This window comes from Myotis davidii, unplaced genomic scaffold, assembly GCF_000327345.1.
Source record: "Myotis davidii unplaced genomic scaffold, ASM32734v1 scaffold638, whole genome shotgun sequence".
NCBI lineage: Eukaryota > Metazoa > Chordata > Mammalia > Chiroptera > Vespertilionidae > Myotis > Myotis davidii.
Genome location: NW_006289391.1, coordinates 329,626 through 344,221, shown reverse-complemented (window position 1 = coordinate 344,221; position 14,596 = coordinate 329,626). Strand labels below are relative to the sequence as shown.

Below are 14,596 nucleotides of genomic sequence, written 5' to 3'. Positions count from 1 at the left end.
ACTGATGAATGAAAAAGAGAGTAAAAAAGAAGTTGTACATTCACCAATATAAATTTAAACATATATTTACACAGTGCTATCCGGGTGTCTGAGACTTTAAAAACCCACTGCCACTTCTACCTGAATTTTTCATTTCTCTGGATATGAGTAGCTATCCACTACTAGATAACCAGTTGTATAAAAACAATAGGTATATCACACAAGTTTCAGAATCTTCATAAAGACAGCCACAAGAATTGATTCTTAACAGCACTAGAAAAACTAATAGACAGAGAAGTAATAGATTCAAGACTGTGTAAAGATAAATATAATGGCTAAATTAATACTCATGGCAACTATCAGTTTCAAATAAAGTAATGCATAAGTATACCAGTTCATTACATAGATTGTAAAGAGTATGGACTGCCCTCTAGTGACTAAACGAAGGCTAACGTTGCCACCATGAAATATCACGCTAGCTTTTAAAAAACTTTAGTACCCTATTCTTCTATTATTACACTAGAAGCCCGTTGCACGAAAATTCACACAATAGGCCTTCCTTCCCCTGGCTGCCGGCACCAGTTTTCCGCCGGCACCTAGGACCCAGGCCTTTGGTCCGGCCACAGCGGAGAAGCCAAGCCTCTTCAGTCTTCAGTCTGGCTGGAGCCCTTCAGTCTTCGCTCCATGCCGCGTATGCAAATTAACTGTCATCTTTGTTGGGTTAATTTAAATACTCATCTGATTGGCTGGTGGGCATAGCGGAGTGACACCATTTTGCATGTTTCTCTTTTATTAGTGTAGATTAGAGGCCTGGTGCACGAAATTCATGCACAGATGGCAGTCCCTAGATCTGGCCGGCGACTGAAACGCGAGCATCTGGCATGGAAGGGCAGGTCCCAGCTGACCTCTGGGCCCTGGGCAGCACCTGGGCCCCGGACCCCGGCACGCCCACCTCCGCCTGAGTCATGGCGCCAGAGTCCCCACATGGAGATGCAGTGAGCACGGCCGAACATCACAGGCCAGGAAGCCAGGCGGACAGCGCCCTCTCTAAGGACCAGCCTCGCAGACTGGCTCCTGCGCGAACCCACGGGGAGCCTAACCAGCCCCTGCAGTCCGGTGGCTGCGGCACAGCCTCCTCACAGGCGCCCAGCGCTCGGGGCACCTGAGTGCAGGGGCTTCCCCAGTGCACAACCCCTGACATCCCAGGGGAGGGTAGCACTGTATCTCCGTCCCTGTCATCCCCACCCCCATGGAGCCAGTGAGAGGTTGCAGTATATGGCTGACACCCGCCATGTTACACGCCGCTCCCTGGTCATCAGTGCACGTCATAACGAGAAGTCAAACTCCCGGTCCAACGACCGCCAGAGGGAACAATTTGCATATTAGGCTTTTATTATATAGGATAAATTATTTAACCATTAAGTGGAGAATAAATCACTTAGGTCTAGGTACCATCTAAGCCCACATTAACTAACTTTCAACCCTATATCCTTACCACCCTGACCCCCCATTGTCAGCCTCTATTTCTCTTCCTAGGCAGTTATTTATACTCAAGGTCTATGTATTCACTCCCAAATCACTCCTCAAACAACAGAATGATCTCTACCCTCTTACCCTCTTCCCTCCACTAAAGTAGCTACAAGAACACCATGCCTGTTCGATTCCTGGTCAGGGCATATTCCCAGGTTGCGGGCTTAGTCCCCAGTGTAGGGTTGCATGAGGTAGCCAATCAATGATTCTCTCTCATCACTGATGTTTCCATCTCTCTCTCCTCCCTTCCTCTCTGAAATCAATACAAATGTATTTTTTTAAAAGAACACCCATTGCCCTAACCGGTTTGGCTCAGTGGATAGAGCGTCAGCCTGCGGACTGGGGGGTCCCAGGTTCGATTCCGGTCAGGGGCATGTACCTGGGTTGCGGGCACATCCCCGGTGGGGAATGTGCAGGAGGCAGCTGATCGATGTTCCTCTCTCATCGATGTTTCTAACTCTCTCTCTCCCTTCCTCTCTGTAAAAAATCAATGAAATGTATTTTTTAAAAAATCTTTTAAAAAATCAATAAAATATATATATATTAAAAAAAAGAAACAAAATATTACAAATACTCCATAATCCTCTAAAAAAAAAAAAAGAACACCCATAATCTCCTTACTGTTAAGTAAATTAACACTATTAAATACCTGATTTTTGATTCTTCGTTTATAGTAGAATTTTAGAAAGCTTACTTCTATAAAACCTTTCCTCTCCTTATACCTTTCCTGGCTAATTTCCTCTGCTTTCTCATTGTCCTACCCTAGACACATATGCTCTTTCTTTATCCTCTAAACAAAGACTGCTGATCTCCCTACTTCAAGCAGCCACGAGAAGCCCTCAAACTCTGCAAAATTTGTCTATAACATCCTTATGTTATAGACAACATTTTAAAATAACATTGTTGTTGCAGAAATACAAGTAGCAGGAAAAATAAAACCCATAATCCCAAAATTATAATACTTAGTAATTCAATGCACATTTTTTAATATAAATTTAACTGGTGCCTCCAGATGCAAAATTTCTCAATGGCTGGGCTTTGTCCTTAGGACAAAAGATAAATTCAAACTCTTTAATAGTAATTGTAAATTTCAACTAGCCTTCGACTCCCTACCCAACCTCATTTCTTAAAATTCTTTATAATCATTTTACTGTTTCCATATCCTTATTCCATCCCTTTTTTCTAGGCTCTATGTATACAGTTCTCCCTATGAAATGCTTAATCCCTAGTTCCCTTCAACTTACCCCTACCACTCACTATTATTGCCTGAATATCTGTCTAGTTAATTCTTACCTTGCTGCTGACAGTCCCAAATCTCTTCCATCCAAGAATAATTAATCTAAGCCAGATGTGGCAATCTGATTCATATTGCCAGATACTGGTTAAAGAATGAGTAAGCCACTCAATTCTGACAAATGAGACAAGAAGCAGAGCCTGCTGAAGAAACTACCTTCTCTTATTTCCTTGGGTGATATTCTCAAATGTTCAAAACTGCTGTAACCATTTTGTGTCGGGACAACAAAATATTCAAAGTATTCTAAGCCAGTTAAAATCAGATTTCTGTTACTTGTAGCCAAAAGGCCTAGTAACTAATACAGTTACTAACTCTTCATTTCCCATTTTAGACATCTTTTCTTCTGGGAAAAGTTCCTGGCACATTCAAAACCTGCCATGTTCCCAATGACTTATCATAATACCCTATGCCTATCTGCACCATACCTATCACCAAAGTGTATTAAATGACTATGCAAAGATCTGTTTTGTCAACTAAAGTATAACCTCTTTGGGAACAGTGACTATTAACTAATTTAAGGTCATGTTCCCATCTGGAGTAAAGAGTACTCAAAAGAAATCGGAGAACTAAATAAATAATTAGTGTAAATGCCAGTATAATGTTTTATTTTTGCAACCATTCAAAGGAGGACATTGCCAAAAGTGATGGCATAAATTTAATAAATCATAAACTTCGCTTTTGAGGGCTTGATAGTAAAAACAATTTTATAACTTCCAGTACATGAATTTTAAAAATAATCATTAATAAAAAGAAATCAGATCCAAGTAATTTTGGATGATTATTATGTCTGTCAAGTGCATTACGGCTTCATTACACACAGGATGCTCAAATACGCATGGCACTGAGGTCAAATTTATATAGCCCAGGTGTTGCTGGTGCTCTCATCAGGATGGGACAGTGTGGAAGTGGCCGTCAATTGTCTCATCATAGGTCCATACTCCAAAGGAGCTACCAACAAATGCTTCTGCTATGCACATTTCGTATCAAACAGCCAGCACTTTTTAAATGTATATTCAAGACCAGAAATAGGTTTGTATTGGTGAAAATAATGGTCTGTTAACTAGTACAGTAAGTATTAAAAAAAAATATTCAGAGACAATTGCATGAAAAAAGTATAAGAAATCTGTGAGGTCCTTAGAGATGGAGCTCAAGTCTAGATGCCTAACCAAGCCTCTATATCAGGGTTGAAGTCCAGCGTGATGGCCATAGAAGACGCGAGAAATCATTTGGTCAGGCCCTGCCAAGGCATTAGGTTAAATGTTTGACAGAATATAACAGGCTAATTTTTAAGTTGATAATTTTGTATGGCCTGCAATTATGTTATAAATATCCAAATGGCCCTTGGTAGAAAAAAGTTTCCCCACCCCTGTTCTATATAGACAACATCGGTTTAGAGGAATTTCTCTCATTATTCATATTAACTGTAAGAGTAACAAGATTCTATCATTGAAATATTGCTGTGTAAACGTTCATGCAATGTGTTTTGATTGCAAAATCTAGAAAAGACCTGAATTTCATCAAGCTCATAAACCATTTATATATGGTTTTGTGTATAAAATTTGGTTAATTAGCTTTCAGCCCTTGCTGGTTTGGCTCAATGGATAGAACGTTGGCCCAAGGACTGAAGGACCCCAGGTTCAATTCCAGTCAAGGGCATGTGTGGGGAGGCAACCAATCAATGTGTCTCTCTCTTTGATATTTCTCTTTCTCTGTCTCTCCCCCTCTCTTCCACTCTCTAAAAATCAATGGAAAAATATCTTTGGGTAAGGATTAAAAAAAGAAGAAGAAAAAAAAGAAATTAGCTTTCAAATAATAACAAGACTGTGGCGGACTACTTCTAGGATGTTTTCAATGGCTACTGTTATCTATCAAGCTAACATGGTGGTTATTGTAAACTGAGTTATTTTAATTTGCAACAATTACCAATGCAAACATATATCTGGGAAATATACCAACAAAAACTTTGATTGACAATACGTATGACAAAAAAAAAAAAAAATCCACACTATAGTTCCATGCTCTATGTCATATACCAGTCTACAGAGAAGTAGCTGAGTTTTCTTTTCTATCATGTACTTTGTGATGTGAAAAGGGGTTGCCATCTTAGTATACCTAAAATGACACTACTTGCCCTAACCGGTTTGGCTCAGTGGATAGAGTAGGGGTCCTCAAACTTTTTAAACAGGGGCCAGTTCACTGTCCCTCAGACCGTTGGAGGGCCGGACTATAGTTTAAAAAAAAACTATGAACAAAGTCCTATGCACACTGCACATATCTTATTTTGAAGTAAAAAAACAAAACGGGAACAAATACAATATTTGTATTTGCATGTGGCCCACGGGCTGTAGTTTGAGGACCCCTGGGATAGAGCATCGGCCTGTGGACTGAAGGGTCCTAGGTTTGATTCTGGTCAAGGGCACGTATCCTTGGTTGCGGGCACATCTCCAGTAGTGTGTGTGCAGGAGGCAGCTGATCGATGTTTCTAACTCTCTATCCCTCTCCCTTCCTCTCTGTAAAAACTCAATAAAATATATTTTAAATAAATAAAATAAAAGGACATTACTTGACCATCAGGAAAAAATGTGTGATGCATCCAAATCCTTGACTTAGTACCATCAAGGAAAGACCATGGCTGAGTGAGAACGTGTAGTTAGTCCCCAAGAGACTCAGATCCAGATTTGTCCCTACTGTCTCTCAGTTGTCTGTCTGTGAGAAGGTCACTGCATTTTCTTCCAATACCTCAACTTCTAAAAAAATGTGGAACTTGTACCAGTCAGGTACAAGGTAGTCATGACCTCTCTTACAGAACATTAAATATTAGTAACGTTAAGTTAGTCTATAAACACTTGGGGCAGAAAATAAAACTGTGGCCTTCGAATCTAGAAATGTATTACATAAAATATTTAAGAAATTCCATCTCCCTTTTTCTATTGCTCTTTGATAGCAGTACATTCTGTTGTTCATCTTTACAAATCAGTTAGTAAGTGGTTAATGAAAAATGATTAACTGTAACAGTCACATTTACAAACTGGGAAAAGATGACTGTAAGTTCATTTTAGAGCGAGAACACCTTGGTTCTAGCCAGTATTCTGTGAGAACCCAATTAGAGAACCGCTGAAATTGATATTCTTGAAAGTTCTTTCCAGCCTGCTCAAGACACTTTTGTGTACACTGTGCTCTGTATGAAATCTCCCAGATTAATAGTATGCTTTCATTAAACTGATAAAATGTTAAAATTTATAAATCCTTATCTTTAAAATTTAATGTTCCCTTTGAAGGCAAGGCACAGGAAGCACAAGGGAAGGAAGAAGGAGAAACATTTCAATAAAGAATATTCTTTTCTATCTTGACAAAACCAATCCAATTTCTGTAATACAAGTTAAAAACTGTATTATTTATATGTAACCTCACCTTAAAGATAGCTTTTCTGTAATAAATTTCTCCCAGGGAGCAAGAATATCTGAATTTCTGAAACTCAAATATTTAAGAAAGCAACAAGTTTTAGACAGTTTCAAGCAGGATACAAAAACCCTAGAAAGATCATTCCATACAAATGATACTAAATACAGCCATTTTATCTGCTTTTTATATAACTTCATTTCAGTTTGGCAAAATAGTTTACATTTCAATTAATTAAAAGAGCTCTACTTTGATGTCAGTTTCATTGTACTTACTAAAGTGTATCTGGAGGACCAATAATAAGGACTTCCCATCGGTAGAGATCATTGTCATCTATTAAACCTGCTGAAAAACCTTCCACTGGATTTTTGTTGAGTTCTGTGGAGAAAGAAAAATTTGATCAAACCTTTAAAATTAAATCACATAAATTTCACCCAACAGATGAATTACAAAACTTGAATATACATTTTATTAATTCTAAACTATTAAATAAATATAACGGGATTCATTAGCAAAATGCTACCTGATGACCAAAACATTTCCAACTCTGATGACACAAGGAGCCAAATGAGCAAAAGTAAACTAAACTTCCCAGAAGATCATCTTCTACTGCCCTCTCACTTCTACCCTGGTTTCAACTAGGTTCTTATTCTAGTAGCTCTACAATAGTATAGAGACACAGTGGTGTAGAGGACTTGTAAAAATGCAGATATCCAGGCCCATTCACCAGAAATTCTGTTTCAGAGGGAAATTATTCAACCAATACTTCTGACAATTCTTATGCTGTGGTCTATAGGATGCACTTTCAGAGTGCCTAACACTAACAGAGTGCCTAACACCTTTTCATTGGGATTTGCTGAGCTTAACCAATCTTCACTTAATACTAATATCTACGTATCTTTTTGTCAACTCCTCTGTAATCCTGGGAAATATACACCTACAGTGGATGCTCAAACGTGCCCTGCTTGTGTGTGTTAATCCTTCTGCTGGCCACCGCTTCCAGCACACAAGAGTGGCTTAAGAATAATTCCCAGTCCAGACAGTGCAGCTCAGTGGTTGAGCATCGACCTAGGAATCAGGAGGCGTCACGGATAGATTCCTGGGGCAGCAGCAATCGACCTGCCCGCCCGGGTGTCCCATGTGCGACCCTGGCTGCCAGGAGGATGTCAGACTGCAAGCTTAGGCCTGATCCTCGGGGAGTGGGCCTAAGTCAACAGATGGACATCCCCCAAAGGGTCCTGGACTGCAAATGGGCGCAGGCCGGGCTGAGAGGGAGGACCCCCTCTAGTAACACATAAAAAAGATACTGAAAATGGAAACATAGGAATTACATTTTAATCTTATTTTGTTTATGCATGCAAACATTTACTGAATGCTAACTACACAAAGAGCTGAAAGTCCCACTTTTACTGTCAATTGAGAGACAGGGTAGAGCACAGACAACTGCAAAATGGAGTTATCTCATTCCCAATCTTTTTCTAGATAAACACAGACCATTTACCCAACACTATACAAGAGTCTTGTGGAAGATTCTATAATTTATCTAGAAATCACCTAGTTACTACAGTTTCTGTCTGAAGTTTTGTGGAGTTTTATAAATGTAGTTGGGTAAGCTCTGAAATGAGCATATATGGTTTTAAAAAAAAAGCCCTTAACAATTTTCTTATACTTCCCATAAAGTATATCATTACATGTCACTTTTGTAAATACACAGTAAGTTCTTAAAATCTTTTGCACATTTTTTCCATGCTTTTCTTCCATAGGAATTGTGTCAAAAGCAATGTTGAAGAATGTACAAGCACTTCAAACTCAAATGCCACGAATTTGATATGGCTTTTGCCCTCTACCATGAGTCCTCATAGGTCCATGGATATTCAACAGGTTTAATTTACCTATAGTTGCAGATTACCATACCTTCATGAATGCTTCCTTTAAAGTCCAGTTCAAGTAATACCTTCCTCCATGAGGCCTTCCTTAATTTACCAAAAAATCTTCTTCTGACTTCGGAGTTCCTATTAATTATACTTGTTGTCTGCACTACATCACCTGGCACTTAACTATCAGCTCCTGATTCCACAATGTGTGTAAACTCTCCAACATTAGTACAGAAATGTGGAGAGCACAAAAGAAGGGCACATTATAATCATGAAGAGATAGAAAGCTTCTAAAAAAGAGAGGAGACATCTGAAATAAGACAAAGGATTTGGGCAAGAGAGTTTCTAGAGTTAGAACAAATACAAAAATTGAAATATGGGCATCAGTATATAGAACAAAGGGGATGCATTAAGTTGAAACCACACAGAAGGAACTGGACAGCAAAGAGCCTTTTTAAGAAATATAAGTTTAGACTTTATATCCTGAGGACTACGATGATGAGCCTCTTTGTTTGTGTTTTGTTTTTAAAACAATGAGATAACCTCTTAAGATTTACATTTTTGAAAACCAACTTTTCAGTAAGTGAAAGATGACACAGAGTAAGGCCATGGTGATGACAAAGAAAACAAAAAAGAAGCTAGTAAAGTAATCCTGGAAAGTGTACCTTTAGTATATGGTAGAGGAATAGTGATGAAAAACAGGAATATTTAGAACACAGAATAACCAACCAAGCTTCGTGATTGTGGGGGGTTAAAATAATAAGTTAAAAATCACACACAATTCCTCAAAAACTTAAAGATAGAGTTCCAATGTAACACAGCAATTCCACTCCTAGATATATACCCAAGAGAAATGGAAACATCTGTTCACACAGGAAGTTGCACACAAATGTTTATATAGCAGCATTGCTTATAATAGTAAAAAGGTGGAAACAACCCAAATATCTATCAACAAATGAATAAACAAATTATGGCATATTCACATAATGGAATATTATCAGCCATAAAAATGAAGTTCTGATACATGTTACAACTTAAAAGAATCTCAAAAAAATCAGGCTAAGTGAAAGAAACCAGACACTAAGGTCACATATTGTATGACTCCTTTGATAGATCCAGAAAAGGCAAATCCACAGAAACAGAAAGCAGAATAGAGGTTACCAATGGATGGGCGAGGGGGTAATGGGATGTGATTACTTAATAGGTAGGTATTGGGGGAGGGGGTGTTATAGAATGATGAAAAAGTTTTGAAACTAAATAGTGGTTGCACATTGTGAATACACTAAACACCACTGAAATATATACTTTAAAATGGCTAAATTAATCAGTAAACACTTCTGAGTTTGTGTTACAGATTAAGCTCTGCACGCCGCCCCCCCCCCCTTTTTTTTCTGGAAATTTGTGAAGTGCTTCTGATTTCCAATGGTCACATTGTCCGGGCCTCCCTAGGCTCAATTCCTACAGAGAATATTAAGCAGCTTTCCACATTAACATAAAGGTTTTATTTTCTGTTAGTTTTTAAGTCCAACTTTTTAAGTCTTTTAAGATTTAGATATTTTTAGATGGAACATTAAACTTTTGTTTTGCTTGAAGAACCAAGGTTACCTTGGTATTACTGTATAGTATATCTGCATGCACACCATTTTTGTGTAAAAACAATTTTTACTATAAAGACATTTCAAGAAATTTAAGAGAAGTGCTTTTGAGTTATATGGTATGGCATAAATACTTTCAATTACTAATCACATAACTAAATGTTATTGAACTGCATTCATAAATGAGTTCAATGGTCCTTTGGATGACTCAGAATAACCTAATTTTGCCTCTCCTCTCCTCAAATGGAAACATATGCTTATACTTGTAGTGTTCGTTGTATTTTTCCCTCATTTTTAAAAATTTGTGACACATTGAAATGTGCCTATAGGAAGTTAAGAAAGGTATTTTGCAAGCAATTTCTATAAAGCCTTTCTTGGCAATAAAATTCCTTTACATTTTCAATTAAATTTCACAGTGGGAAGAAATAAATTCAATGAAAAGAGCTAAGTAAAGAATCTTAACATTTCTATTAGCCATTGGAAAAGCTTCACTTTCTGTCCTTTAATTAAAATCCACATTTCTCTTATCAGTTTTGTATTCTGCATTTGTGCCCCAGTGAACATTCAGTGATGTAGCTAATATGCCAGGCTGGTGTCCTAACTGGATGAGTGTGTGTGTGTGTGTGTGTGTATTATAAACAAGGGTGCATGTATAATGTGTGTTTTAACCAGCTCCAGAAAGCTGTTGGAAACGAAGATTTCTTTTGCCAAGAGCAAATTGCCAATGGTCAAAGTTATGACTCTGGTAGACTTTTAGTAATAACTAGATGCCAATACAGTCATTGCAAAGGTTAAGACCCTGCATCACTGAGTTATAAAATTGTAACTCTCACTCTGCAATGGCAGATAATGATGCACTCAGCAGGGCTGCTCTAGGTTTTCTGATGCTTCACTAACCTGAAAAGTAGTTTCAGGTCTTTTTAAGGACCACATATACTAAAGGGACAAACTTTCAGTAAAATTGACCATTAGGGGAGAAATAACCCATCATTTTCTTGGACAGATAACAGTTCTTACATACTGGATATGGGGCAATACTTTTCTCACCTTCCCCATCCTTTGATTTTTCATTTGTGAAATGTAGGAGAAGGTTTTGCTTTTTGGAATTCCAATCTTTTGCAGGCTTTATTGATTTATGTTTCTGTAAAGTGACCATCAATGTATTAGTTTATATAAGTTATTTAGGATTATTATACAATTTATATGCTTGTTAATATTAGCATCATTAAACTCTTATGATGTTCTTTAAAAAGGTCGAAGCACCTGAGTACAGACAGTCCTCGGGTACGTAGGACTCAACGTACGTGTTTACGTCGCCATCTCCCATTTACAATATTTATTTAAAAAAAGTTCCGTCATTTCCACGTATGTACATATGTGCTTTATGTTTTTTATTATTTATTTACCACAAGTAAAGGTCAGGAATTGTTAACTTTCCTTTTAAGTTTTCTTTTTACTGTTTCACTTCATTACTGCTGTGTGTGTGCTCCATGTGAGTGACATAGGTACTTATGTAGGTGGGTTCCAACTTACAGGAACGGATCTCTGACATAACCAGAGGACCTACTGTAGTACTACAGAAAGAAGTGGAATCAAGTTCATGATCATTTTAATGAGTCACTGAAAAACACCTGGTTTTCAAAGCAAGGCTACAATTCTTAAATTGAAGACTGAGGGCACCGTGGCCGGTGTGGCTCAATGTTAAAAGTGTCTGCCTGGGCAAAGAAGGATCACAGGTTCAATCCCTGCCCCTGCATGTGAAAGGCAACCAATCAATGTGTCTCTTTCACATCAATGTTTCTCTCCCTCCTTCTCTCTCCCCTCTTCCTCTCCCAGTCCCTCCCCCTTTCACTCTCTCTAAAAATCAATGGAAAAAATATCTGCTAGTGAGGACTAACAAAACAAAACAAAAAAACTTGGAGTAATGAAAGAAAATTATATCAAATCACCACATCACTTATCTTGGATTCAAATATGAAAAGTAGCCTCATAAAAAAAAGTATCAATTCTGTAAATAATGAGATAAGCAGAATTTAAAAATTTTAATGCCCAGCACTAACATTGACTGATTGTACTAGAAAGGCATTATTTCTTTCTCTCTCATGTAGTATACATGTAGACAAAACACCTTTTATAATCCTTAACTTTGTCTTTAAATAGATAGGGATTTCTAAATTATTACAGATGCTATTGAAGTAAAAACAAAAGAAAAAAATCAGAGTCCGGGGAGAGATACTGAGCAGTGTTCAAGGTTAATCGATGATTGGTTTGCCTTTAATCTTTGGTCAAAGTCACTAAAATCAGATGATGATGACCAAGGGTCTCAAGTCAAATGGGGCTAAGTTCAGACCTCAGTCACTTGCTACTTTGATTTTAGTGATCTTGAGCAAGGTTATTAAAACTTTCTGAGGCTTATTTTCTTTACCTATATAATGGGATGATATCTACCTTCCAGGGCTTTTATAAGGATAAATTTGGTCATGTTTATAAAGCATTTACAGCAAAGAGTTTGGTACTTAGTAGCTAATGTAGCTATAAATCTTAAAGGAATTTTATTTCTAACTATTTTCTGAAAGTGTATAATTCATGAAATGAGCAGAAAAATACTCTCACATTGAGTTTCTTGTGTTGAAGTTGTCTAATTGTCCAGATGTAAGTGATTTACTTTGCATATATTTTCTGGAAACTCTTCTTACCTCATGGAGCCTAAGATATGCCAGAATATTTTTTAAAGTAAAGGAAAAATACTATTTTTATCATTAGATCAAGTCTGATTATATCTACTTTATCTCCATTTAAATAATCAGAATATTGGTGATATCTACTGAATTTTTACTTATTATAAGAGCAATTAACAAACAAGACATTAGGAAGATATTTCCTATCAAATATCCATTGGCTTTTTCATGTTAACAAATTGTAAAGATACAAATAAAATATATTTAAAATCATAAAAAGGTATATCATCAAAAAGTTCTGGAACTGTGGTTCATTCCAACCCATATTCCAGACACGATATATATGAGTGACAAGGACACAAGAGCATTAATAAACCAGGTTGCTGGGAAGAAAATCAGTAAAGTTGATTCTGAAGGTCTGGCTTTAATTAATTTGTTAAGAACAGAGTGGCTGAGAAAATGTGCAGGACCATTTAACTATTAAGCACTTTTACTTCCCCTCAAATTTCTTTTCTTCATTTTAAAAAAGCACCTATTTTTTTTATTGATTTCAGAGAGGAAGGGAGAGGGAGAGAGTGGTAGAAACATCAGTAATGAGAGAAAATCATTGATTGGCTGCCTCATGCCCCCTTCTGGAGATCAAGCCCGCAACCCTGGCACATGCCCTGACTGGAATCGAACCATGACCTCCTTGTTCATAGGTTGATGCTCAACCACTGAACCATGCCGGCTGGGCCCCTTCAAATTTTTAAGATTTTAATAAACAAAATAGAAATAGATTCACAGATACAGAGAACAAACTGACAGCTGTCAGAGAGAAAGGAGACTGGATGGCTAGGGGGAAAAGGTGAAGGGATTAAGCAAAGGAAAAAAACTCAGACACAGACAACAGTATAATGATTACCAGAGGAAAAGGGGGGGTGTAGGGAGGTAATATAGGGCCATGGGGGGTTAATAGAGATGGAAGGAGACTTGGGTGGTGAACACACTATACAATATACAGATGAGGTATTATAGATTTATCTCCATTGATTTTTAGAGACAGTGGAAGGGAGGCAGAAAGACAGAGAGAGAGAAACATAGATATGAGAGAGACACATTGATTTGTTGTCTCCCGAACAGGGAGGGAGATTGAGCCTGCAACTGAGACATGTGCCTTTGACAGGAATCAAACCGTGGACCCTTCAGACTACATGTGAAACCTATATAATTTTCTTAACCAATAAATTCAATAAAATATTTTTTAAATGGCTACGTGTATGTTATTTGAATTCCAACTGAAGGCCAACACTCTATCCACTGAGCCAAACCGGCCAGGGCTGTACATAATATTTATGCACTTCCCTGTGTGTATTTTATACTTCTTAAAACTCAGTAAATCATGGAGTGTTACAGGATTGTTAAATGAGTTATATATGCATTCTGTGAATTTAGAAATACTGTGGGCCAGAGTGCTCTACAAACCATGAAAAAAAAGGAAACCAAGCACAGGAAATGTCCTTGAGAAGAATGATTTGAATAGGTATAAGTAATGAAATATAATGCATGACTGACTTGCTATGAGAGTTATTATTGAAGGTTAAGACTAAAAGAGAGTGAGGAAAACATGTAAATAGGAAAAAACTCTATAGTCCTGAATTTGAACCGGAAGTATCAGTACAAATTCATGACACAGATTTAAAAATTCTCATCTCACCGTGGGTGGTTTGGCCCATTTCAGTCCGTAGGCTGATGCTCTATCCACTTAGCTAAACCGGTCAGGGCTCCAACTCAATTTTTTAAAATAACAAACAGGTTTCTATATGGAGCAATTGGGTATAAGTCTGTTCATTCTCTGAAGTGAGAAATATATGAAGATATGCTGATTTGAGAGATGAGGGGGAAGAAATGATAAGTTTGGTTTTAAATGCCCATGGGGCATAAGTACAAATATAAATTTCTTTTTTAAAAAGTCTGAGTTAGCCCTAGCCCGTTTGGCTCAGTGGACAGAGCTTCGGCCTAGGGACTGAAGAGCATCACAGGTTCGGTTCCAATCAAGGGCACATGCCTGGGTTGCGGGCTCGATCCCCCTGGTGACATGCAGGAGGCAGCCATCAATGATCCTCTTTCATCACTGATGTTTCTATCTCTCCCTCTCTCTTCTTCTCTGAAATCAATATATATAAAGTCTGAGTTAGAGATAGATTTTGGGGTTATATCAAAACATTGTTGATAACTGAAGTCTTAAGATTGACAACATCACCAAAG

The 14,596-nt window shown here is 37.7% G+C and overlaps 1 protein-coding gene across 2 annotated transcripts in view; it reads right to left on the bottom strand.

Moving 5' to 3' along the window:
- The window catches only part of UBE2G1 (ubiquitin conjugating enzyme E2G 1), a 56,224-nt gene that overhangs the window by 23,446 nt on the left and 18,182 nt on the right, over positions 1–14,596 (bottom strand). For both annotated transcript variants that reach the window (XM_015562445.1, XM_015562446.1), the window contains exons 3-5: positions 12,368–12,377; positions 10,719–10,812; positions 6,478–6,580 (exon numbers count right to left, since the gene is read on the bottom strand). In XM_015562445.1, the coding sequence (XP_015417931.1) occupies positions 6,478–6,580; positions 10,719–10,812; positions 12,368–12,377 (207 nt within the window). The remainder of the gene's footprint in view (positions 1–6,477; positions 6,581–10,718; positions 10,813–12,367; positions 12,378–14,596) is intronic.